At 48.5% G+C, this 26753-nt stretch overlaps 1 protein-coding gene across 10 annotated transcripts in view; it reads left to right on the top strand.

Moving 5' to 3' along the window:
* The window catches only part of NF2 (NF2, moesin-ezrin-radixin like (MERLIN) tumor suppressor), a 110413-nt gene that overhangs the window by 42768 nt on the left and 40892 nt on the right, over nt 1-26753 (top strand). For all 10 annotated transcript variants that reach the window (XM_050923784.1, XM_050923783.1, XM_050923785.1 and 7 more), the window contains 9 exons: nt 5173-5241; nt 6504-6586; nt 10913-10988; nt 11414-11548; nt 18282-18356; nt 19947-20060; nt 23702-23824; nt 24237-24454; nt 26560-26665. In XM_050923784.1, the coding sequence (XP_050779741.1) occupies nt 5173-5241; nt 6504-6586; nt 10913-10988; nt 11414-11548; nt 18282-18356; nt 19947-20060; nt 23702-23824; nt 24237-24454; nt 26560-26665 (999 nt within the window). The remainder of the gene's footprint in view (nt 1-5172; nt 5242-6503; nt 6587-10912; nt 10989-11413; nt 11549-18281; nt 18357-19946; nt 20061-23701; nt 23825-24236; nt 24455-26559; nt 26666-26753) is intronic.

The following is a 26753-nucleotide window of genomic DNA, read 5'->3' as shown; positions in this document are numbered from 1 at the left end:
TTCCAGGTGTAGTAGGTGTTCGGGCCAGGAGTCTGAAAAAATGGCCACATCATTGAGGTAGGCAACTGCAAATTCTCCCAGTCCAGCTAGTAGACCATCTACCAGCCTCTGGAAGGTGGCGGGTGCATTTTGAAGGCCGAAAGGAAGGACATTGAATTCATACACCCCCGCATGGGTGACGAATGCTGACCTCTCCTTGGCGGGTTCATCTAGCGGTACTTGCCAGTACCCCTTGGTTAAGTCTATTGTAGAGATGAACTGGGCATGTCCCAACTTTTCCAATAGCTCATCGGTACGTGGCATTGGATAGTTGTCCGGACGAGTTACAGCATTTAGCTTACGGTAGTCCACGCAAAAGCGTATTTCCCCATCTGGTTTGGGTACCAGAACCACTGGAGATGCCCATGCACTGGTAGATGAGCGGATTATACCCATCTGTAGCATGTTCTGGATCTCCCGTTCTATAGCAGCTTGGGCATGAGGAGACACTCGGTAGGGTGGGGTTCTGATTGGGTGAGCATTACCTGTATCAATGGAGTGGTATGCCCGTTCAGTCCGTCCTGGGGTGGCTGAGAACAATGGGGCGAAGCTAGTGCACAGCTCCTTGATTTGTTGCCGCTGCAGACGTTCCAGGGTGGTTGAGAGGTTCACCTCTTCCACGCCACCGTCTTTTTTTCCGTCGTAGTAGACACCGTCAGGCCACTTAGCATCATCTCCCTGGACTGTAAACTGACAAACCTGTAAGTCTCTGGAATAGAAAGGCTTGAGAGAATTAACATGGTACACTTTAGGCTTTAGTGAGGAATTGGGAAATGCTATGAGGTAGTTTACAGCTCCCAGGCGCTCTTGGACCGTGAATGGCCCTTCCCATGATGCTTCCATCTTATGGGCCTGTTGCGCCTTCAAGACCATAACCTGGTCTCCTACCTTGAAGGAACGTTCTCTGGCATGTCTGTCATACCAGGCCTTTTGCTCTTCCTGAGCATCCTTTAGATTCTCTCTAGCAAGGGCTAAAGAGTGTCGGAGGGTGCTTTGTAGGTTGCTTACAAAGTCCAGAATGTTAGTTCCTGGAGAAGGCGTAAACCCCTCCCATTGCTGCTTCACCAACTGTAATGGCCCCTTAACCTCGTGACCATACACAAGTTCAAATGGTGAAAACCCTAAACTGGGATGTGGTACAGCCTTGTAGGCAAACAGCAACTGCTGCAACACTAGGTCCCAATTATTGGAGAATTTGTTGATGAATTTTCGTATCATGGCCCCCAAAGTTCCATTGAACCTTTCCACCAGGCCATTGGTTTGGTGGTGGTACGGGGTGGCAACCAAGTGATTCACCCCATGAGTTTCCCACAGTTTTTCCATGGTCCCTGCCAGGAAATTAGACCCTGAATCTGTAAGGATGTCGGAGGGCCAACCTACCCTGGCAAAGATGTCTGTTAGGGCCAGGCACACAGTGTTAGCCCGGGTGTTGCCTAGAGCTACTGCTTCTGGCCATCGGGTAGCAAAGTCCACTAAAGTCAGTACGTACTGCTTTCCTCTGGGCGTCTTTTTTGGGAAAGGGCCCAGAATATCCACAGCTACTTGCTGAAATGGGACCTCAATTATGGGGAGTGGCTGGAGAGGGGCCTTGACCTGGTCTTGAGGCTTACCCACTCTTTGGCATACCTCACAAGACCGGACATACTTGGCAACATCCTTGCCCATCCCCTCCCAGTGGAAGGACTTCCCCAACCGGTCCTTGGTTCTGTTCACCCCAGCATGGCCACTGGGATGATCATGGGCTAAGCTTAAGAGCTTCCCCCGGTACTTAGTTGGAACCACCAACTGTTTTTGCGGCTGCCATTTTTCCCGGTGTCCATCAGAAAGAATTTCCTTGTATAAAAGTCCTTGGTCTATAACAAACCGGGATCGATTAGAAGAGCTGAGAGGCAGTGGGGTGCTCCATGCCGCCGCCCACGCTTTCTGAAGGCTGTCATTTGCTTCCTGCTCAGTTTGGAACTGTTTCCTTGAGGCTGGGGTCACCAGTTCTTCCTCAGACTGTGGACTTGGGCTTGGTCCCTCTGGAAGCGATGTAGGTGATGGGGTTGTTTCCGTTACTGGTGAACCGCTCTCCGCTGGTGCACCTGAGGGTATTTCAGGCTCTGGCTGAGCCTTTTGGGTATGGCTGTCTGTTGCTTCTGCCAGTTCTGGCTCGCTGGCGCCCTCTGGCTTTGAGTTTGAAGATGTGGTTGCACTTGCTGGTGCTGGTTGCTGTTCCAGTTCCAGGCCTGGGACTGGAGATGCTGTGGCTGTTTCAGTGGTAGGCATGGAATCCGGGTCCACTACCTCTGTCTGGGTCTCTGGTAACACAGACGGGGCGTCTGTGGACGGCTCAGGAACAGGAATGGGTCTGGAAGCTTGCCTGGTTTGGCTACGTGTAACCATTCCCACTCTCTTGGCCCGCCTCACCTGGTTGGCCAAGTCTTCCCCCAGTAGCATGGGGATAGGATAATTGTCATAGACTGCAAAAGTCCACATTCCTGACCAGCCTTTGTACTGGACAGGCAGTTGAGCTGTAGGCAAGTCTACAGCTTGTGACATGAAGGGGTAAATTGTAACTTTGGCCTTTGGGTTGATGAATTTGGGGTCAACGAAGGATTGGTGGATAGCTGACACCTGTGCCCCGGTGTCTCTTCACGCAGTAACCTTCTTTCCGCCCACTCTCAAATTTTCCCTTCGCTCCAAGGGTATTTGAGAGGCATCCGGGCCTGGGGATCTTTGGTGTGATGGTGGTGTAATGAATTGCACTCGCATGGTGTTCTTTGGACAGTTGGCCTTGATATGTCCCAGTTCATTACACTTAAAGCATTTTCCATCTGATGGGTCACTGGGCCGAGGTGAGTTACTGGAGACTGGTGAGGTGGAAGAGTAGGGTGTCTGTGGCTTGACTTGGGTTGTATGTGGGGTCTTTGGCTGTCCTCGGTTGTAGGGTTTATGGTCTGTGTACCCCCTGGGGTAATCGTTCCCCTTGACAGTAGCTTTCTTGCTTTCTGCCAGTTCCATCCATTTGGCTCCAATCTCCCCCGCCTCAGCGATATCTTTGGGATTTCCATCTTGTATGTACCGTGTGATGTCTTCAGGAACACCATCCAAGAACTGCTCCATTTGTATGAGGAGGTGCAGTTCTTCCAAGGTTTGAATGTTGTTTTCTGTTATCCAGGCCTCATAGTTTTTTGCAATGCAGTAGGCGTGTTTGGGAAATGACACCTCTGGTTTCCACTTTTGGGTTCTGAAGCGCCGACGGGCATGATCTGGGGTTATCCCCATTCTGTATCTGGCCTTGGTTTGAAAAAGTTTATAGTCATTCATTTGCTGCTTAGGCATTTCAGCTGCCACCTCTGCTAAAGGTCCACTGAGCTGTGACCTCAATTCTACCATGTACTGGTCTTTGGGAATGCTGTACCCAAGTCAGGCTCTTTCAAAATTTTCCAAGAAGGCCTCGGTGTCATCACCTGCCTTGTAGGTGGGAAATTTCCTGTGCTGTGGAGCAATAATTGGCGCCGGGTTGTTAGGGTTGGCTGGCACATGCAGCCCAGCTTTTGCCAACTCCAGTTCATGTTTTCTCTGTTTTTCCTTCTCTTCATTCTCTTTTTGTTGTTTTTCCATTTCTTTTTGGTGCTTTTCCATTTCTCGGCGGTGGGCCAACTCTTCTTCTGCTTGTTTCCTTCGGTAGGCCACCTCTTCTTCTTCTAGTTTTCTTTTGTGTGCTGCCTCTTGGGCTGCCTGTTCTCTTTGGAAGGCTGCCAGTTTCATGCTTTCTTCCTTTTCTTTCATCTCCATCTCTTTTTGTTTTATTTCCAGTTGTCGCCTGTGTTCAGCTTCTTTGAGTTGCTCTTCGGCCTCAATTTTTGCCTTAGAAGTCATGATTCCTGTTTTCTTGTGTTGGGGTGCCCTCCGGTGTTTATCTTCTGAACTCCTGAAGTCTGCCTAGCAACAGTGCCTTTAGCTAATCTTCAATGTTAAGTAAACCTGAAAAACCACTTTATTTGCATATATATAGTGCTGGAACTTGCCTCCTAATGGGAGGGCTATTGCATGACAAAAGACCCTTAACAGTCTGGTAATGGCTTCTTGCTTAACATGCAAGCCACAAACTGCCAGAGAGAGCAGAAAAAAAAATTCTCTTTGGTTCCCTTTTAAAACCAACTGTTTCTCTCTCTGCTAAAAAGCCCTTAGCAGAGAAAAGAAAAATATAATATTCCTACTGGCTTCTGGATTCTGTCTATATCCCACCCGCTGCTACACCATATCATAACCTTAGTCCCAGATTTGGACCTTAGCGTCCAAAATATGGGGGTTAGCATGAAAACCTCCAAGCTTAGTTACCAGCTTGGACCTGGTACCTGCTGCCACCACCCAAAAAATTAGAGTGTTTTGGGGCACTCTGGTCCCCCTGAAAAACCTTCCCTGGGGACCCCAAGACCCAAATCCCTTGAGTCTCAAAACAGAGGGAAATAATCCTTTTTCCCTTCCCCCCTCCAGGTGCTCCTGGAGAGATACACAGACACAAGCTCTGTGAATCCAAACAGAGTGATTCCCCCTCTCTGTTCCCAATCCTGGAAACAAAAAGTACTTTCCTATTCCCCCAGAGGGAATGCAAAATCAGGCTAGCAATCCAACACACAGATCTCCCCGATTTCTTCCTCCCACCAATTCCCTGGTGAGTACAGACTCAATTTCCCTGAAGTAAAGAAAAACTCCAACAGGTCTTAAAAGAAAGCTTTATATAAAAAGAAAGAAAAATACATATAAATGGTCTCTGTATTAAGATGATACAATACAGGGTCAATTGCTTAGAAGAATATTGAATAAACAGCCTTATTCAAAAAAAATACAAATCAAAGCACTCCAGCACTTATATTCATGCAAATACCAAAGAAAAGAAACCATATAACTTACTATCTGATCTCTTTGTCCTTACACTTAGAAACAGAAGACTAGAAAGTAGAAACTACTTCTCCAAAGCTCAGAGAAAGCAGGCAGACAGACAAAGACCTCAGACACAAAATTCCCTCCACCCAAAGTTGAAAAAATCCGCTTTCCTGATTGGTCCTCTGGTCAGGTGCTTCAGGTGAAAGAGACATTAACCCTTAGCTATCTGTTTATGACAGCAGTGTTTGTGTTTCTTTTCAGTATGGTGATTACGATCCCACTGTTCATCAGCGTGGCTTCTTAGCACAAGAGGAGTTGCTTCCAAAACGGGTAAGGAGTTCAACCAGGCAGAATCCTAAATTTGTGGCAGGGTCTCTAGGACTTACTGGCATCTGCTGTAGAATATTCCTGTAGGACTACCTACAAAAGCCACAATGGTAAATTATTTTCTCCTGATCAAAGTTCCCTTATTGAGGCAAGTGATACAATGTGCCATGTCCTTTAGCCACAAATGATCACCTGGTAAAGCTGTACCAGAACAGCAGCCTACTGTTGACACAACTTATACTGGCAGAAGGTATAGAAACACCACCCCCTCACCGAATGACATTAGCTATGCCAGCAGAAGAACTAATCTGTTGGCATAGAATCATAGAATACCAGGGTTGGAAGGGACCTCAGGAGGTCATGTAGTCCTCCAACCCCCTACTCAAAGCAGGACCAATCTCCAGACAGATTTTTGCCCCAGATCCCTAAGTAGCCCCCTCAAGGATTGAACTCACAACCCTGGGTTTAGCAGGCCAATGCTCAAACCACTGAGCTATCCCTCCCCCTGCATCTACACTGCAGGATTTGCTGGCATAGCTCTGGGTATGCCTGTGTTGCAGCGGGGAGCGAGCCTCCCAGCCTGTGTGGCCAGACTCTTGCTAGCGGGGCTTGAGTTGGAGCACTAAAAGTAGCAGTATGGAGATTGTGGCTCGGGCTCTCAAGCCCACGTGACCGTCGAGGCTTGAGAGCCTGAGCTCTAGTCCAAGCCACAGCATCCATGCTGCTGTTTTTAGCATGCTAGCATGAGCCCCACTAGGAAAAGTCTATCTCCCCAGGCAGGGAGGCTCCCTCCCAGCTGCAGTGTAGCTGTACTCTCTGTGGCTAGCAGGGGGACGTAGCTATACCCACAGAACTTTGTCGTGTAAACCTGGCCATACTGAATGAGGAAAACTTAATCTGTACCTAGAATATTTTAATAAATATGGAAGTGAATGTTTTCTGCCCACTGGCTTTTGCCAGAATAGCAGCTGTATTCTGCAGGTGTCCTGGTGTTGGCTTGGGGATTGTTAGAGTGTGGTGTGCTCAGAAAGGCTAACTGAGAACTGATTAATGAGAGCATAGGGTTGATCTTAGCTTAGTCACGAGGGAGTTGGAAAGGCATATGAACTGGAGATTAGATGTTAGGGTTGGGATGGTGTATGTGAGGGGACAAGAAGGGCATTTTGAGCTTGAGGCTCCCTGTTTCTGGCTTATTCTTCAGGTGATGAGTCAAAGCCACAGGTAGAACACCGTGAGTTGAGGATTTCTCTGCCTGTCTTTCTTAGGTAATTAACCTGTACCAGATGACTCCAGAAATGTGGGAAGAAAGAATAACAGCCTGGTATGCAGAACATAGAGGCAGGGCAAGGTGAGTGTCTGTTAAGTTGGGCAATTGACTGATGTGAATTCTCTAGCCCCTCTGTGAGCAGTCAGAGAGTGAATAGGGTCTCCAAGATCCCTAGCAGGCTATGGATGAGTTCTGCTAAAAGAGCACTTCTGGTAGGTCAAGCTCAGGTCTCTGCCAAATTCACAGCCATGAAAAATGCATCACGGACCGTGAAATCTGATCTCTTCCCCTTCCCACCCCCATGAAATCGTGTCTTTTGTGTGCTTTTACCCTACACTGTATTATTCACTGTACAAGTGCTGGAGAAACCAACTAGGGGCCGTGCTCCTCTTGACCTGCTGCTTACAAACAGGTAAGAATTGGTAGAGGAAGTAGAAGTGAGTGAGTGGCAGCCTAGGCAGCCGTGACCATGAGATGGTTGAGTTCAGGATCCTAACAAAAGGAAGAAAAGAGAGTAGCAAAATACGGACCCTGGACTTCAGAAAAGCAGACTTAGACTGCCCTTGGGAACTGATGAGCAGGATCCCCTGGGAAGCTAATATGAGGGGGCAAGGAGTCCAGGAGAGCTGGCTGTATTTTAAAGAAGCCTTATTGTGGGCGCAGGAACAAACCATCTTGATGTGCAGAAAGAATAGCAAATATGGCAGGTGACCAGCTTGGCTTAACAGAGAAATCTTCAGTGAGATTAAACACACAAAGGAAGCTTACAAGAAGTGGAAACTTGTACAGATGACTAGGAATGAGTATAAAAATATTGCTCGAGCATTCAGGGGTGTAATCAGGAAGGCCAAAGCACAAATGAAGTTGCAGCTAGCAAGGGATGTGAAGGGTAACAAAGGTTTCTACAGGTATGTTAGCAACAAGAAGGTGGTCAGGGAAAGTGTGGAACCCTTACTGAATGAGGGAGGCAACATAGTGACAGAGGATGTGGAAAAAGTGAAGTACTCAATGCTTTTTTTTTTTTTGCCTCAGTCTTCAGAGACAAGGTCAGCTCCCAGAGTGCTGCACTGGGCAGAACAGTATGGGGTGGAGGTGAGCAGCCCTCAGTGGTGAAAGAACAGGTTAAGAACTATTTAGAAAAGCTGAACAGGCACAAGTCCGTGGGTCCAGATCTAATGGTGCTGAGGGAGTTGCTGATGTGATTTGCAGAGCCATTGGCCATTATCTTTGAAAATTCATGGTGATTGGGAGAGGTCCTGGACGATTGGAAAAAGGCAAATATAGTGCCCATCTTTAAAAAAGAGAAGAAAGAGAACCCGGAGAACTACAGACCTGTCGAGCCTCACTTCAGTCCCTGGCAAAATCATGGAGCAGGTCCTCAAGGAATCCATTTTGAAGCACTTGGACAAGAGGAAGGTGATCAGGAACAGTCAGCATGGATTCACCAAGGGCAGGTCATGCCTGACCAACCCGATTGCCTGCTATGATGAGATAACTGGCTCTGTTGCTATGGGGAAAGCAGTGGATGTAATATATCTTGACTTTAGCAAAGCTTTTGATACGGTCTCCCACAGTATCCTTGCCAGCAAGTTAAAGTAGTGTGGATTTAGATGAATGGACTATAAGGTGGATAGAAAGCTGGCTAGATTGTTGGGCTCAATGAGTAGTGATCAACAGCTTGACATCTAATTGGCAGCCGGTATCAAGCAGAGTGCCCCAGGGGTTGATCCTAGGGCTAGTTTTGTTCAACATCTTTAATGATCAGGATGATGGGATGAATTGCACTCTTAGCAAGTTCGCAGATGACACTAAGCTGGGGGGAGAGGTAGATACACTGGAGGGTAGGGATAGGATCCACAGTGACCTAGACAAATTGGAGGATTGGGCCAAAAGAAATCTGATGAGGTTCAGCAAGGACAAGTACAGAGTCCTGCACTTAGGACAGAAGAATCCCATGCACCTCTACAGGGTGTGGACCGACTGGCTAAGCAGCAGTTCTGCAGAAAAGGACCTGGGGATTACAGTGAACAAGAAGCTGGGTGTGAGTCAACAGTGTGCCCTTGTTGCCAAGAAGGCCAATGGCATATTGGGCTGTATTAGTAGGAGCGTTGCCAGCAGATCGAGGGAAGTGATTATTCCCCTCCTGTTTGGCACTAGTGAGGCCACACCTGGAGTACTGCGTCCAGCTTTGCTCCCCCCACTACAAAGGGATGCGAGTCCAGCGGAAGGCAACGGAAATGATTAGGGGGAGGGGGCACAAGATTTATGAGGAGAGGCTGAGGGAACTGGGATTATTTAGTCTACAGAAGAGTGAGGGGGGATTTGATAGCAGCCTTCAACTACCTGAAGGGGGATTTCAAAGAGGATGTAGCGATGCTTTTCTTAGTGATGGCAGATGACAGAACAAGAAGCAATGGTCTCAAGTTGCAGTGGGGGAGGTCTCGGCTGGATATTAGGAAACACTATTTCACTAGGAGGGTGGAGAAGCACAGGAATGAGTTACCTAGGGAGGTGGTGGAATCTCCATCTTTAGAGGTTTTTAAGGCCCAGCTTGACAAAGCTCTGGCTGGGATGATTTAATTGGGGTTGGTCCTGCTTTGGGCAGAGGATTGGACTAGATGACCTCTTGAGGTCCCTTCAATCCTAATATTCTGTGATTTCATGGGGGAGGCCAGCGTTTTTCAGATTGAGCGTCCTGACCCAAAAGGGAGTTGCAGGGGGGTCACGAGGTTATTTTAGGCAGGGGTCACAGTATTGCCACCCTGGCTTCTGTGTTGCCTTCAGAGCTGGGTGGCCAGAAAGTGGTGGCTGTTGGCCCGGCGCTGAGCTCTGAAAGCAGCACTCTACAAGCAGCAGCACAGAAGTCAGGATGACATGGTATGGTATTGCCATCCTTACTTCTGTGCAGCTGCCTTCCGAGCTGGGCGGCTGGAGAGTGGTGGCTGCTGACTGAGGGCTCAGCTCTGCATGCAGCAACACAGAAGTAAGAGTGGCAATAGCACACCATCCCATCCTTACTTCTGTGCTGCTGCTGGCGCGGCTCTGCCTTCAGAGCTGGGCTCCCGGCCAGCAGCCGCCACTCTCCAGCTGCCCAGCTCTGAAGGCAGCACTATCACCAGCAGCAGTGCAGAAATAAGGGTAGAATTACCACCCCCCTCCCCCACAATAACTTTTTGAGGCACCCTCACAACTCCTTTTTGCATCAGGATCCCTACAATTCCAGCACAATGAAATTTCCCATTTAAATAGCTGAAAACATGAAATTTATTATTTTTAAAATCCTATGATTGTGAATTTGACCCAAATGGACCGTGAATTTGTTAGGGCTCTATTCATGCTGGATAGTGAAAAGGAAGAGACTATGGAAGAGTGATCTGAATTACAAATACTGTATTGTGGGCAGGGGGAAAAGTATGAACAGTGGTGTTCTGGATCAGCCCTTTGGACCTGAAGTCAATTTAGCAAGGCAACCTCCCTCTTTCTAGGCTGCCAGCACAGTGGAGATAATGCTCACAACAAAGAATGTGTCTACACAGTTTTTTGGCATTACAACTCTCTCAGCTAGATTGTTTTCTACGAAAATTGTTAAATCAGTACACCCTTAGTGTGGATACAGTTATATTTGTACAAGGCACCTACATAGCAATATAGATTATACCCTTTCCCCTACCAGAATAAGATATGCCAGCATACGCACCATTATATCAATAGAACTGCAGCAGCGTGAGAGTGTTTGTACTATTGAAGTTATGAGTATGGCTAGTGTGGTACAATTTTGTACGTAGACAAGTCCTAAAGGAGCAGTTGGAGAGAGCTTTTACCACTCCCAGTGCCCCCTGCTGGCCTGTCATAATAGTATGTTGATGAGATTTTTAGTGGGAGGCTCTGGAATGCCACTGCAGCAGGGCCATGCGTGTGGTAGGGTGTGGCATCACTCCTGCTGCTGAGCCACTGAAATGACCGTTGAGATGGGAGTGATGCTCAATGGGCAGGAGAGAGAAATAAGAGTCTGGATTCATGAGATTTCACTCACTTAATGATTCCTTGTACCACAAGCTAGTATGGGTAGTTATACCCTTACTGGACAATACACTTCTTCTTGGGGGTGAGCAAAAAGCAAGAGATGTCTGAAACACACGACTGAGTCTGTTCAAGGGATTGGGGTAGAGACAAGGCCTGAAACATTGCATCCTCTGTGCTGTCATTAATAGACATTAGGATGCAGGTAAGCTGCAAACTGGGATTTACTGGGGATCTTTATCGATCCTGCTGGTAAACAGAGACTTGACCCTTTCAATAGAGACAGTCCTGGCTCCAGTGCATTACATGCCTGCAAGGCTTAGAAGGCACCTGTCTTTCCCCCCTCTCTCTTCCTGTCTGTAACTTTGGCCTGTATTTACCTGACAGAGATGAAGCTGAAATGGAATATTTGAAGATCGCTCAGGATTTGGAGATGTATGGAGTAAACTACTTTGCAATTAGGGTGAGTTCAGAGTTTGGGTCATGTTTTCAAGGCATCTTGAGTCCATTGTGTGTCTGGGGCAGGAGAAGAGGCAGTTGAGAGGGATAATCCTAGTGTTAAAGGTCCCCTTGTCAACTTGTCTTGAGCCTACTGTGTGGAACTCAATGTTCGCTGCATTCCTGCAGTATTTTACCTGTGGGCGGGGGCGGGGAGGAGGAGACAGTGGATAAGCTGCTGCCAGAAGCCTCCCAAGAGGATGAGTGAATGAGTCACTACTGCAGTGCATTTTGCCTGGGAAGCAGGATCCCCTCTGGGATAGTTGGTGCTGCATCCCTGGTCAGGGCTAGATGAAGCTAGTAGAATGTAACCATTTGTGTCAGATCCTCCTTAAATCTTCCTGCTTCAGATGGAAATGGTGTGTTCTGCTCTGTTCTTCCCTCCTGTAGAATAAGAAGGGCACTGAGCTGTTGCTTGGGGTTGATGCACTGGGGCTTCACATCTACGACCCAGAAAACAGACTGACCCCCAAAATCTCTTTTCCATGGAATGAGATCCGGAATATCTCTTACAGTGATAAGGAGGTAGGGCACCTTTTTATCCTATGTATAAATACCAATAGGAATGCAATAACAGATCAGAGGGACTTCTCTTATCTCCTGTTTCACTTGCACTTGCTCTCACAGTCATACCAAAGCTGTCTCAGTCTTTCCAATAGAACCCTTATTTCCCAGGCTTTTGTATGTTTTTTGAAAGCAGGCATTCCAGAGCTCAGCCCAGGAGCTATTTTTTTTTTTTAGAGCTCTCTGTTTAACCATTTTAAAAAGAAAATTACCCCTAGTGTGCACAGCTCAGCCAGCTGAAAGCTCAGAAGATGAGAATCTTGTCTTACTATGAATATGCCCTGGCATCGGGAAGTATAATTAAATGCATTCCTGGTAAGAAATGCTTTTGGCTCTCACTGCTTCATTATAGTACTCTGAGCTTCTGAATTTTCAGACTGCCAGGCTCAGTGCAACAGATTGAATCTTTTCTTGGTGTTAAGTAGTGTAGGCCCAACACCTATGGTCGATTTTGATTAAACTATTTATGTGAATAGGAATCAGGGCTGGTGCTACCATTTAGGCCAACTAGGCGGTTGCCTAGGGCACCAACGTTTGGGGGCGCCAAAAAGTGGTGCCCCCAATTTTTTTTAAAGCCTTTCAGCGGCCGCTGCGCTGGGAGGGAGAGGGAGTCTGAGCCGCCGGCAGGCAGGCAGGCAGCCCAGGGCTTCCCCTGGGTCAGTGCACCGCCACCGACAGGCAGCCCAGGGGTTCCCACAGCAGGGCTTCTGGAGCAGAGGTGAGCTGGGATGGGGAGGTGCTGGATGGCTCCCCGGGGAGGGCAGGGGCTGCCATGGGGGTGCTTCTCAGGGCAGGGGGGGGAGCTGCCACGGGGGGGGACGCCTCAGGGCAGAGATGCCGCAGGGCTGGGGGGTGTGGGGCACAAGATGGCAGTTTCGCCTAGGGCGCGAAACTTCCTTGCACAGGCCATGATAGGAATGACTTCCTGAATAGTTGTAATCCAAATACCAGCACCACTAAGACTAGAATAAGGGCTTGGCTACACTTACAAGTTACAGCGCAATAAAGGAGCCATGGGCTCCCTAGCTCATTCCCCATCCACACTGGCAAGGCACGTAGAGCCCTCTGACTCTGCGGCTATAGCGCTGCTGGTACTCCATCTCGGTGAGTGGAATAACGTTTGCGGTGTCCCCCTGGAGCGCTGTGGTGCCAGTGTGGACGACCTGTCCTGTTAATGCGCTCTAATCGCAGAAGTGTCCCACAATGCCTGTTTTAGCCACTCTGGTCATCACTTTGAACTCTACTGCCCTGCCCTCAGGTGACCAACCATCAGACCTGCTCTTTAAATTCTGTGGGAATTTTGAAAATCCCCTTCCTGTTTGCTCAGCCACATGTGGAGTGCTCTCAGCGAATCTTTCCAGGTGACCATGCCTCCACGTGCCAGGTGATCCCCAAATGGAGCAATGGCGAGGTGCTGGACCTCATCAGTGTTTGAGGAGAGGAAGCTGTCCAGTCCCAGCTGCGCTATAGCGGTAGGAATTACAATACCTTTGGGCAGATATCAAGGGATGTGATAGAAAGGGGCCATGACTGGGATGCTCTGCAGTGCAAGGCTAAAGTAAAGAAGCTGTGGAATGCCTACCGCAGAGCCTGTGAGGCAAACAAGTGCTCCGATGCTGCCCCCGTGACCACCTGTTTCTACAAAGAGCTGGACGTGATACTTGGGGGCGACCCGACCTCCACTCTGAGTACCACCATGGACACTTCAGAGCCCAGTTCAACAAGGCAGGAGGAGGAGGAGGAGGAGCAAAGCGGGAGCAAGTGTGCTGAGGCAGAGGAAGGCACCCTGGAATCCCTAGATGCATGCAGCCAGGAGCTGTTCTCAAGTCAGGAAGAAGGTAGCCAGTCGTGGCAGCCTGTGCTTGGGGAAGGACAAACACCAGAAGAGATTCCTGGTAAGCAGCTTTTTATTTTGGGAAGGAAGTTACTCGGTGGAGGCTCTTGGGGCGAGGCGGATTAGGTCTGCATGCATGCCTAGACAGGATGCTGATGTGCTCTCACATCATGGTAATCGGCCTCAGTGATTTCTTCAAAGGTCTCATCCAAAACTTGGGCAATCCACTTGGGCAGGTTTCTCGGGAGAGCCACTGTGGTCCTTGTCCCAGTAAGGCTAACTTGTCTGTGCCACTGTGCTGTGAAGGGGGGGGACCATTGCTGCACACAGGCAAACTGCATATGGGCCGGGACGGAAGCTGCATTGCAGTAGAAGACCCTCCCTTGCTTCCTAGGTCACCCTCAGCAGCGAGATATATATATATTCCAGGACGAACTCCTGTGGAAAATGTGAAGACAGTGTTCAGTATAGGGGCCCCCTGCTGCTGTTGGCTCTCCCCATGGCACAGAAACCCGGAGAACAGTACAGCCATGAAACAATCAGTCATGCTTGACCCTGTGCTTACCATTTTGGGGCTCCCATGGGTTTGTGTGTGCTTGCTTTGGGATGGGCAAATCATGCTATTGCATAGACTGTTCTTGCCCTTAAGTACAGAGGAATCATTGCTCTGTCTGGTGTGAACAATGCTGCCTCTGTAAAGTGTTGCATTTTACCTTTACAGATGCAGCCTTGAGATCTCAGCTGTCCATGTTATCACTGGCCAAAAGACTCCGAAGAATCAGAAAGAGGCCACGTAGAAGCAAGGAAGACATGTTGCATGAAGTAATGCAGCACTCAAGTAATGAAAATCAGAAAGTGCAGGAGTGGCTGGAGAGTGAAAGGAGGATTCACCAGCAGAATGAGGAGTGCTGGCATAAAAGCATGGTGCTCTGGCAGAAAAGCATGGATCGGCTGATAAGCATAATGGAGCACCAAGCAGACTGTATCCAGGCACCCGTAGCCATGCAGGCGGAACACTACTGTGCCCACCTCTCCCCCCCACAGCCCTTGTCCCAAACTTTCCCTTGTGCCCCCATTTCACCTCCAACCCACTTTCCCCAACATCTGGGTTCTTACTGCCACCAGCTGCTTCCAACACCTGTAGCTTCACGACCCAGACCTGAAAACTACGACCCTTACCCACTGCACTCAACCCCCATCACCATGCAGTATAGCCATCCTGAAGTGCAGCACTCATTGCACAGCACTCCAGACAGGACATATGCAAATCTCTGATCGTACCGTTCCCACTCCAGCCCCTTGCCTTTTCTGTTTCCCAAGCAGTTTTGTTTCTTTTTAATAAATAAATGGATTTTTTGACTTTGGAAACATTAATTATTATTGCATAAAGTAAAAGATGCAGTAAGTAAAAGTTTCTAGCCCAGGAAAGAAACAGGCACTGCAAGTCAGCGTAGCAAACACAGATTCCTACTAACATTGGAACCACTGTACTTCACTTCCATGCAGGGCACCAGACATTACTGATGGCTTTCAGCCTCAAATTGCTCCCTCAAGGTATCCCTAATCCTTGTTGTCCCGCGCTAGGCCCCTCTAATAGCCCTGCTCTCTGGCTGTTCAGATTCAGCCTCCAGGTGTGTGCGTGAGTGAATTGTTCACCCTTCCCTTCACAAATGTTATGGACGGTACAGCACGTGGATGTAACCGCGGGGATGGTGTCATCGGCCAGGTCCAGCTTCCTATGCAGAGAGAGCCAGTGGCCCTTTAAACAGCTAGAAGCACACTCCGCAGTCATTCTGCACAGGCTCAGCCTGTTGAACCACTCCTTGCTACTGTCAAGGCTCCCTATGTAGGGTTTCATGAGCCATGGCATTAAAGGGTAAGTAGGGTCTCCAAGGATCAATGATTTCCCCTACAGTGATCTTCTGGTCTGGGAAAAAAGTACCAGCTTGCAGCTTCCTGAACAGGCCAAAAGATGTGTGTGTCATGCACCGTTCCGGGCCAGCCTGCGTTAATGTTAATGAAATGCCCATGGTGATCCACAAGTGCTTGGAGAACCATAGAGAAATACCCCTTCTGATTAATGAACTCGGAGGCTAGGTGGGCTGGTGCCAGAATTGGAATATGCATGACATCTATCGCCCCTCCACAGTTAGGGAAACCCATTTGTACAAAGCCATCCACAATGTCCTGCATCTTACCCAGTCACGGTTCTTCTGAGCACGATGCGATTAATGGCCCTGCAAACTTGCATCAACACGATTTCAGCGGTTGACTTTCCTACTCCAAACTGGTTAGCGACCGATTGGTAGCTGTCTGGAGTTGCCAGCTTCCAGATTGCAATAGCCACCCGCTTCTCCACTGTCAGGGCAGCTCTCAATCTCACATCCTTGCGCCGCAGGGTGGGGGCGAACTCCTCACATTGTCTCATGAAAGTAGCCTTTTCTCATCTGAAAACTCTGCAGCCACTGCTCATCATCCCAGACTTGCATGACGATTTGATCCCACCACTCAGTGCTTGTTTCTCAAGCCCAAAGGTGGCGTTTCACGTTGCTGATCATGTCCATGAAAGCCACAAGCAGTCGTGTCGTATGTGTTACTCGAGTCGCAATCCTCGTCGGAGCCCTCACTGTCACTTTGGATCCTAAGAAATAACTCGACTACCAAACGTGACGTGCTGGCAAGACTCGACAGCATACTCTCAGCAGTTCAGGCTGTATTCCCACAGACCAAAAAGGAAGACCGAGCCCGCAGTACAAAAAACTTTGAAAGATGGTGCCAAACGTGGTGGAAGCACAGGGAATGCTGGGACGCGAACCGATGTGTCATGGGGTGTTGGGACAGGACACAGAATGCCCTGCCCCCTTCCCATAAGCCACAGTGCCAGAATGGGAAGAGGTGCTCTGTGGGATGGCTGTCCATAATGCACCGCTTCCAACGCTGCTGCAAATGCCACAAATGTGGCCACACCAGTGCACAAGCAGCTGTCAGTGTGGTCACACGCTCTCCGAAGGTGGATTTAACTCTCAGCACTCTACATCTGCAAGTGTAGCCAGGCTGTAAGGAGGTAAAACTGACTATAGAAAGTGAAAATGGCCAATTCCCTGTTCAGTCTCAGGTAATTTCACAAAGGAAACTAGCTACCTTCATGATAAGTAAACAAATTAGCTGTTTAATTCCTGTTTTATTTTTAATTTAAAGATATTTGAGGGCAAAAAGCTATAGATTTCTCACTTCAGCTGAGTTTATGCATGATTTTCTTAAGTGATAAGCGCATAATTTAATCTTTTTTTTTTTTTAAGAATTAAAACTAAAGCTCTCCATAATGTAGAACAGCCCAAGCACAACAGTTTTTTTCTTTTCCTAAGACTTTTTTCTGCCCATACCCAGGTCAGTTCAGTGCAAGCTCCCTGATCATGCATTACTCTAGGACTCTGAGGCTGAAGCAGCTGCAAGTAGGCCTTGGCTTAATAGATCTTTCTCCTGGGGGAAGGCACTGTCATCTTCTATCATGTCAACAATCCTTGTAATAAAATGACCACAAACTGATCTGACATGATAGTAAGCAGGCTTAATAGCAGTAAATGACAGCTATATTGACACAGTGGAGGTGTTTAATCTATTTTAACAATGATCAACTGTGTATGTGGAACTGATATTACTCTGGAACCTGGAGTAGAGGGCGGGCCTGGGTTTTCCCCAAACCTCCCAACTCCTGATCCAACAGAGGAGGTTCCACCAGAGGGGAAGGTCTCTGGGCTGTTCCCTGACCCACATGGTGGATCAGCAGAAACTGTGGGGATTGTTCTTACTCTCTTTTTCCTCATACTGGCCAGTGATGAGGTTATCTGAGCGAATAGCAGATTTGAGCCACGAAAGTGGCCAAACTGAGGGCTACTGAGAATCTCTGAGGCAAGCAAAATCCACCAATAAGTGCAGGACCCACCAAGGTAGAGGAGGAACTTTATCACTAATATATCTATAAATAAAAAACATAGACTCTGTTGGAGTTAAAATCCAAATAAATTTATGCACATCAGCCTATGTGAAAGACTGTTTGCCGACGCGGTTTACCTAAAGCAGCACCGAGGTGGCAGTGGCACACACCAGGGCCAGGGCAGGCTCTCTGTATGCCTGTCCTGGCCCCATGCTGTGCTGCTCCAGGAAGCGCTGTGGCCCCTGGGGGAGGAGGGGCAGAGGGCTCCACGTGTGCTACCCTTGCTGCCCCTCCAGGTACATCCCCTGAAGCTCCCATTGGCCACGGTTCCCTGTTCCCAGCCAATGGGAGCCTTCAGGGGACGTACCGGGGCTGCAGGGAAGTGGCGGTGGCTGTTTCTGAGAGAGGTGTGGGGACCGCGGTGCTACGAGAGGCAATCCCGCGGGCCGGGTCCAAAGCCCTGATGGGCTGGATCCGGCCCATGTGTTGTAGTTTGCCCACCCCTGCTCTACTCTGATGGGTCAGAATTGTTTTTAATCCTCCCTGTTCCTGGTTCCCCATAGCCTGCTGGACAGAAGCACCTCGTCTTTGGTTGGAAGGGTGGGTAAACAACCCCATCCAAGACCTGTGAGTTGGTCATCAGAGAGCACTTGCTGAGCAGACAGGAATCACTCTCTCCTCTTGCAGCTTAAGGACATTACTTCTGCAAGCACTTGAGCTTTCATGATGGGGAACAGCAGTTCTTGATTGCTTTTGATCCTAGCTGGCCTGTTTGGCAGGAAGCCAGGAGGACTGCTTTCAGGCTTGTTTATCCAGTACTCCATTGACCTGCTCTTAGCCAGCATGCTGTGAAATTCTTTCTGCTACCCTGTTTTGTTCTAGGCTCTGAGTTTGATAACTTTTTTTTTCTTTTTCTCTCTTTTCAGTTTACAATTAAGCCACTGGACAAAAAGATCGATGTCTTTAAATTCAATTCATCAAAGCTGCGTGTGAATAAGCTGGTAAGTTCACAGGCACAGTGATTTTATTGTCTGCAGCAGTGGCTCTTGAGGAAGTCTCTATAGAAAATGTGAGGCAATGTTCTTTCAGGGTTTTCCTTATTCACGTATCTTGACTACTGTCAGAGGTAACACACCTGACTTGAGGGACTGCAGGTCTGATCCAATGTTTTGGATCCAATCAAGAATGTATGGCCTCTGAGAGAGAGTGGGGGAAGAGTCAAGTTCCTTCATGGAATTTCTCCCCATCTCTTCCATTGATCCCCTTTTTTGAGCCTTTTGGTTACATCAGCCCTGCACTGTAAATAAAACATTCTTCTCATCTCCTTCATTCCCCGAGTGTCTTTTTGCTTCTCCTGGGCTTCCCCTGCTACTCTGCTGATTTGTTTCAGGATGATTGCAGTGTCTAATAGAAAACACTAACTGGTCTGTGCTCATTCAGTAGTCAGCTTCTATCGGGACACATCCCTTGAGTCATGACAAGTGGTTGTCTGAAAAGAGGAGGCTAACTCGGATCCACTGCATTCATCTTACTTATGGCCATTTATGCAAGGTGGGAAAAAAAAGTCACTCACTTTAGACATTTGTGTCTGTTTTGATTCTAAAGTTTACAGCCGGAAAACCACATCATAAATCTAGAGCCAGATTTTTGAAATTGGTCGGTAGCCAACAGTACTTGTTGAGGCATCCAGACTAGTGACCAGACTTTCAACAGCACTCTGCATCAGGAGAACAATAAGAGCTGCTGGCTCTTGAAAATCTGACCCAGAATCTGTAATACCCATTACTCAGCTGCTCTCTCTAGAGGAGTATATTTTGGGTTCTTTTGGGGGTAGGCAGAGGGATTTCTGTCCTGACTCTGCCAACATAGTCTGCCCTCCACCTAGTCTCAGGAAAGGTACTGTTACCTTACCAAGGCAGGGCCTAATCCTTGGGACTTATACTTACTGTACTCTCCTCAGTCTCACAATGGTATAGCTTCACTGTACTGAGATGAGTCTGAGGGAGGTTATAGAGGTTTCACCTACCCCTTAGCTTTTTCCTCCCATTCTTCCCACCACTGTCAGTTTCAGATCATCCTCCTCCTCTGCCCCAAGGACTAGAATCAACTGCATTGCTCCACAAGCTGTGCAACAGGCATGGCTGAAGGCCTCCAAGGCTGTGATCCTGCCCCAGGCTGGGCAGAGTAAGTGGGTTGAATGCTGTGCATCGGGTAGCCTTTTTGTCTTTTCATCCTCCCCTCCTTCCCGAGACTGAAGCTATATTTCTTACAGCACTGTAAACCTCATCCCATAGTGCTCCTTGAACCTGGATGAGGGTTGTGATCCAGTGCATAGGAAAATGCATTGAGATGCAGAAGATCTGGGTTCCATTCCTGAGGGTAACTCACTCCACCTTTCTGTGCCTTGGTTTCCCCATCTGTAAAATGGGGATAATGATACTTTGTAAAGTGCTTTCAGATCTATGGATGAAGGTGCTATATGAGCACTAGGTATTAATAACTCTGGTCGATGTGGTGGCATACAGATCATGTCATCCAAGTATGTATGTTCATTTCTTTCCTTTCTTCCCCCTTATCTTTGGTTGGGACAGATTCTTCAGCTGTGTATTGGAAACCATGATCTATTCATGAGGAGGAGGAAGGCAGACTCACTGGAGGTCCAGCAGATGAAAGCACAGGCCAGGGAGGAGAAGGCCAGAAAGCAGGTGAGAGACAACTTGTAATACAACCCAGCTGTGAGCCAAAATCAGAAATATAACACTACTAGGAGGGAACAGAATATTACAAACCACCAGCACTAGGTGCGCAAGGCAAGCCCTGCTGAACTGCTCATCTCTCGTAGCCTGCCCTGTTATTACCTGTAGTTCTTACTCTTCGATATGGGGACTGATGGCAAAATGGTTGACAGGTCACCAGACTACAGGTTCGGGGGTATAAGTGGGTGGGGAAAAGGATAACCTGTGTGCGTGGTACATATGTTTGCATCCATCCCTACCTAGTCCTGTTGCAGGAAAGTTGTACTGTCTTGAGCAAGTTGATTGTAATTAAGGCAGGAGTTGTGCTTTGCCATTGCGCTGTGCTCTCATTTCCTAATTAGATGGTGATGGAATGCATGCTGACATTTTGGGGCATGCAGCCTGCATGCTGATTTGATCCTGGCCTCTATCCACCACAGGTCAGGCGGCAGGAACGACACATCACAGGCAGCAGCTTGTAGCCAATGAGCATATATTAGCAAATTGGATTGTATAAATCATTGTTTTCTGTTCATAGACCTTTTCTACTCATTGAAACCCACACAGCTAATCTGAGTGCTGCTCCTTAGAATATAAATGCTCATTTCTGGATAAGCCGCTAGATAGCAGCAGTATCAGCCAGCTGTACCAAGAGACTTTAAATGCAGATGTACTGCTCTTGGGCTAGGTCTACACTGGGCAGGGGAGTCGACCTAAGATATGAATAGTGTAGCTGAAGTTGGCGTATCTTTGGTCAATTTACCTGCCCGTGAGGACGGCGGCAAGTCAACTACTGCTGTTCCCCCGTCAACTTTGCTTCCACTTCTCGCCGCAGTGGAGTTCCGGAGTCGATGGCAGAGCTATCGGCGATCAATTTTATCGCGTCTACACCAGACGCGATAAATTGATCCCCAATAGATCGATTACTACCCGCCGATCTGGCAGGTATTGTAGACGTACCCTTGGATTCAGACATGTCTGCTGGGATTTATTGCACAGGATTGGGGGTTAGAACTGAGTCCCTTGCCCAACCTCCTACCATGCAGGAGACCTGTGTCCAGTTCTCCTTTTTTCAGCTTCCTATGTTCAGAGAGGCTCAGAGCATGGCAAGGGCAGCACCCTCGTCTTTGGTTGGGAGGAGAGACTGCTCGCATCTAACCTAGGTGCCTCTGGCCAGTATAGGAATGGTGTTGGCAGACTAAAAGGAACCCTAAGCAGTCCTCCTGGAGGTTGAGGATGATGAGTGACCTGGAATCTTCAGGAGTTAGCGGGGAAGAGGGCACTGTTTGGAATTTGATGGGCTCTTTGAGGAATATGAAGGACCTGTCTGAATGAAGCCAGGAAGAACTGAGAAACCTGGATGACTGCCTGGTAGGGGTCCAGGGGCTTTGGAAGAGTTACTAGGGAAGTGACCACCTGGCTCTGGAGGTGGGGGGTGGGTACACATTTATCACTGAATTTGAGATGAAATGGTTAGAGCTTTGCAAGTGGGCACAGAAGAGGAGGAATAATACCTGGCTCATATCTAGTGCTTTTAATCCAGAGATCTCAAAGCATTTTGCAGAGGAGGTCAGGCTCACTATCTTGATTTACAGAGGGAAAGTGACTTGCCCAAGGCCGCCCAGCAGGCCAGTGGCAGAGCTGTTAATTAAACCCAGGTCACCTCAGGCACAGTCCAGTGCCCTCGCCACTAGGCTGTATAAGAAATGTGGAGATTTGCTGCCTTCCCTTGGATTAACCCCCTTATTTGTATCTCGCTGCCTACACTCCAGGGTTACTGTGTGAACTGGCTCTGAGCAGCCTTCTCACATCATGAGCCCTGAATGGGATCCTGACCATAACAAGTGGTGATTGATGAAGGGTACTTTAGTAGAGAGAAGCACCACCATTAAAGCAATGAGTGTCCTGCTTCAGAACATAGTCGGTGCCTGAGGATCACAGGGACATGGCTTACCTCCTTGTTCAGCCCATTAAACTCAGCATGTGGCCTGAGTAATGCAGTGATCTATACATGTACCCTGGGTATTTATAATGGGCCCATCACTGTGAGATCTGGGTGCTGAGAGGTGGTGAATTAGCTGGTTTTGTAGTTCCCTTCCACTGCTTGGTTAGCAAAGGTTGCAGATTGTACAGTGTGCAGCTTCTGCTTAAGATACTGAATGCGGGGTGCTTTCAGAGGCAGTGTATGTGCTGCACATTCTCCTGGGAGCAGGTGGAAGGGATTCCACTAGATTAGGCTGTATCAGAGAGGGTCTGACTGGCTGTTTCTCGCATGGAGAAGTCCTGTGACTTGCACACTGTGAGAGGAGGAAGCTTGACTTGTATAGGAATCTTATTGTTGGTGATCGTACGCTTTCTGGCCTACCCATTAATGAATGGAATGGGGAAGAATTTCCAGTACATTAGGCTTAATCTTCTGTTGTATCTGATGGAAAATAACAAAGGTCTGTGTTATTTGAACTTGTGGCTCCCAGTGCTGTCATCCTGGGATCACAAAATGCTCCACACACATTAATAGGCCTGTCCCCTTTTGGTAGTGAAATATCCCTAGTTGACAAATGGGTAAATTGAAGCAGAAGGAGGAGATCTTACTCATCCGAGTGCTCTCCAGCTACCAGACAATATTCCCATCCTGTCCACGAAATGCAGCATACCTAGGGAATTGTAACAGGGCTGAGGGAGACTCCATCCAGTGCGGGGTGAGTGCATTCCGTCTTTCTTAGGGCTGGGGTGGGACGTACGTAACCTACATCTGTGCCTCTTTAGCCTGAGTCAATATACTTGCCCTTCTTAGCAGGGCAATGAAGCCTTAAGGCAAAAGTCAATGTACTTGCCTCTAATAGCTGGGCAGTGCTGCCCAATGGCCAGTGTCAATAATTTACCTCAGAGGAGCAGTAAGGCCTAGTGGCTAGAGTCCATAGGTGCACCTCTCTTAGCAAGGCAGTAAGGTCTAATGGCCAAAGTCAGTAAATTCATCCCTGGTAGCAAGGTGGTGAGGCCCAGCTGTCTGTCAGGAAGGGGGCCGCCACGTGCACAAAGGGGTCTGGGCCCTCCCTCTCCACTGGACCCCAGTCCAGGGTCCTGGGAGTGCCTGGAATGCGTGCCAATGAGTCAGCGGGGCAGTTCTGACTGAGACACACTGACTCAAAATTCAGGGTCACTAACAGTGCCACTATCTAGTTGCATTGGGCTGCTTCCTACCATATTTCCTGCTGCTGCAGTCTGGGCGTCTCAGCTGTCTCCGGGTTCCCTGGTCTGCACTGTCCCCAGCAACTCCAGACTCTGCAGGGCCTCCGTGGGTAGCTTGGCATCTGCCTGGGTTGCGGCATCTCTGGCTCCCATGACCTCAGGCTTCACTAGTCCTTTGCTGGAGCTGGTGGCATCCTTCCTCCCTGGCAGCAACTCACAGCAGCAACTGAGCTGAGCTTCTCCCTTTTTTACTAGTGCATTTGGAGCATGCCCAGTAGAGTTGAGAGGGCTTGGTTAACACAATGTAGTGTTAACCCTTGCCTGTCCAGTGTGGGGCGAGTGCCCTGTCGCAGGAATACACTGAATGTTGGTTATTCTAATATTTGTTATTTCCTTTCCTTCCTCTCCTCTCATCTCCCTAGATGGAAAGACAGCGGCTGGCTCGAGAGAAGCAGATGAGGGAAGAGGCAGAGCGAACAAGGGATGAGCTGGAGAGGAGGTTGTTGCAGTTAAAGGAGGAGGCGACAATGGCCAATGAGGCTCTGGTATGTCTTCGTGATGGTTGTTCTCCAGTCACTCCAGACGTTCGTGACTTCCTTTGTTGAAGTCAGCAGACATACAGTGTGCATTCTGAGGCTATTTGTAAGCCCCGGTTTGTGAACAGTGATTAAAAAGACAGATGGGTCAGTTGAATGGTGTGGTGCAAGGGCCCTGCTATGACACAGTCTCAGTGGAGGATTAACTGGAGGCAGAGAGCCTGAGAATATCAGTGTCTTGGTTGAAAGCTTATTGCAGTGGCCAGGGCACTGCACGGATTGTGGAAATGGGAATTTGAGCACATGTGGGTCATAGTATAAAGGTGGGGCAGGGGACCTATGGTCCCTACCATAGGGATTTTGAACATGTCAGAGGGGGGCCCTTGTGTATGCTGACACTGCTGTGTGTGTTGGTTCCCAGATGAGATCTGAAGAGACAGCAGACTTGCTGGCTGAAAAAGCCCAGATCACAGAAGAGGAAGCCAAGCTGCTGGCTCAGAAAGCAGCTGAGGCGGAGCAGGAGATGCAGCGGATCAAAGCCACGGCAATCCGGACAGAGGAGGAGAAACGGTTGATGGAACAGAAGGTCGTGGAGGCAGAAATGTTGGCATTGAAGATGGCAGAAGAATCGGAGAGAAGGTCAGAGGGAGGAACCCTACACCTGCTTCCATGCTCCACTTTCCAGATCTGCCAATGAGTTTAGCTGAGACAGTATTCTGGGGTCACACCTTTATACGGGCCTTCCAAACTGTGTGCAGTGAGCTCTTGGTATTCCAGACACGTGTGAAGGCTAGATGACCACAAAACTCAGCTAGTTTCTTTCTTTAGGCAGTTATGTTTGTCAAAATTAGGCTGCTTCTGAATGGTAAACTGATGCGAATAAACATATTGGGTCTCCCTAATTTTCGTGTATTTGAGCCTGATGCTGGAGAATTCTTATAGGAGAGAGACAATGAGGAGAGAGTGACCAGGAGAGGGAATTTCAGCTACTGGCTTTGGTGAGTGGCTGGAATGTAGTCTTCCTTTCAAACTGTCCATAGGACTCTTCTTCCCTGGCTCATCTTGGAGCACTAACTAGAATGTACAGCCATTGGCTCAGATTATCAAGGTGCTGTAGGATCAGCCACAGAAACACCTGCCATATTCTCTAAAGTATTTGGCTCCATTAATTAATAACACTTGAGTTTTGCTTCTAGATATTAAACTCAATTCATCATTCTCTCCCTTGCTCTGGCATTGCACTCCCAGATCTCTCACCTTCCTGACTAGTCATGAGGCTTCTGTTGCATGTTGGGCCTGGGGACCCTTTGCGCCAGAGACCCTGTTGCATGTTATGCCTAGTGTTCACAGCCTTGGTATGCCAGAGCTCTTGTCACGTGTTGCATTAATTAGTGGGTGAATTAAAAATAACACTAACTTCCTCCCTGTTATCACTTATGAGTGCACTGGGCTTCAGCCCTCTCACTTGTTCAATAACTTTATTCCCAGTCATCCCTTCTCTATCTTGAGCTCCCTTTAAATTCTGATTCAGCAAAGAAGGCTTCCCTCTCTCTCTCATCTCTCCTTTTGCTTTCTACCCAGGGAGTGTTCTCATGAGCTGCCATACATCAAGGATAAATGGTAGTATGAGAACCCTTGGGCCCTGAGATTGACATGTTAAAGTCCATATAGGACTTGTTGGGCATTTTTCTTCTGTTCCTTTTAGACAAACAACCCTCAGTAGATGATTAATATTCAGAAGACCAAAGGTTCTGCTCCCCAAGCCAAAGCTTCCTACCTCTGCTCTGATTTTGGTCACTCACTGTGTTCTCAAGTTGTCCTCCCCACTCCAACAGCTTGACCTGATTCTCCAGGTGTCAGTCTTTTTACAAATGCTAACACAACATCCATATTTTAGAGCACTTTGTGACTTGAATTTTCTGCTGCTGCTTTGTTTGTGTTCTCCACTGCCCTGCAGGCCTGAGACCTGATCAGCCCCTCTCCAATCCCCTATTAAACCAGCCTTGGGTGAAACTCCATGTTCACCACTAAAATTGGGGGGGGGCACCCTTAAACTTAGAGTGCCCTAAATTGAGTGGGTAACAGCCCCACGTGCAGTATCAGATCCTATCAAGAAGGAGAAGACCTGGTAGGTCATCTAACCCAGTGATTCTCAAACTAGGGCTGCCGCTTGTTCAGGGAAAGCCTTTGGCGGGCCAGGCAGGTCTGTTTACCTGCCATGTCCGCAGGTTCGGCCGATCGCTGCTCCCAGTGGTCACGGTTCACTGCTCCAGGCCAATGGGGGCAGTGGGAAGTGGCGGCCAGTACGTCCTTCGGCCCACGCCGCTTCCTGCAGCTCCCATTTGGTTGGAGTGGCGAACCGCGGCCAGCGAGAGCTGCGATCAGCCGAACCTGTGGACATGGCAGGTAAACAAACTGGCCCGGCCCACCAGGGGCTTTCCCTGAATAAGTGGTGGCCCTAGTTTGAGAACCACTGATCTAGCCAGTCTTCTCCATCCTTGACAGTCGGTGCAGGTTTGTTTTCTTCAGTATTTGTCCAGTCTAGTTGGAAGGTCTCAAGTGATTGGGTTTCCACCATTTCCCTTTTGGAAATTATTCTGCAGCTTAATAGAACTCATTGCCTGATAAATCCCAAACTCCCTTCACCCACACTTTGGTGCTGCTCCATTTCTCCTTCTCTGACTTTCATCCCATTCCATTCCTTCCCTGTCCATCTCTGATCTGATGTTTGTAACTGTACATAGGGCAAAGGAGGCTGATCAGCTAAAGCAGGACCTTCAGGAGGCTCGAGAGTCCGAGCGGAGAGCAAAGCAGAAGCTCTTGGAGATCACCAGCAAGTCATCATACACGGTAAGAGTGTTTTGTATTACAGCTCCATTTTTAACCAGGAAGAGGGCAGCCTCCACTTGAGGGCTTTAAAAGAAGTTGGGCTGTTTTC

This window comes from Gopherus flavomarginatus, chromosome 15 (genome assembly GCF_025201925.1).
Source record: "Gopherus flavomarginatus isolate rGopFla2 chromosome 15, rGopFla2.mat.asm, whole genome shotgun sequence".
NCBI lineage: Eukaryota > Metazoa > Chordata > Testudines > Testudinidae > Gopherus > Gopherus flavomarginatus.
Note: the sequence above shows the minus strand (reverse complement) of the source record. Positions and strands in the feature narration are given on the sequence as shown.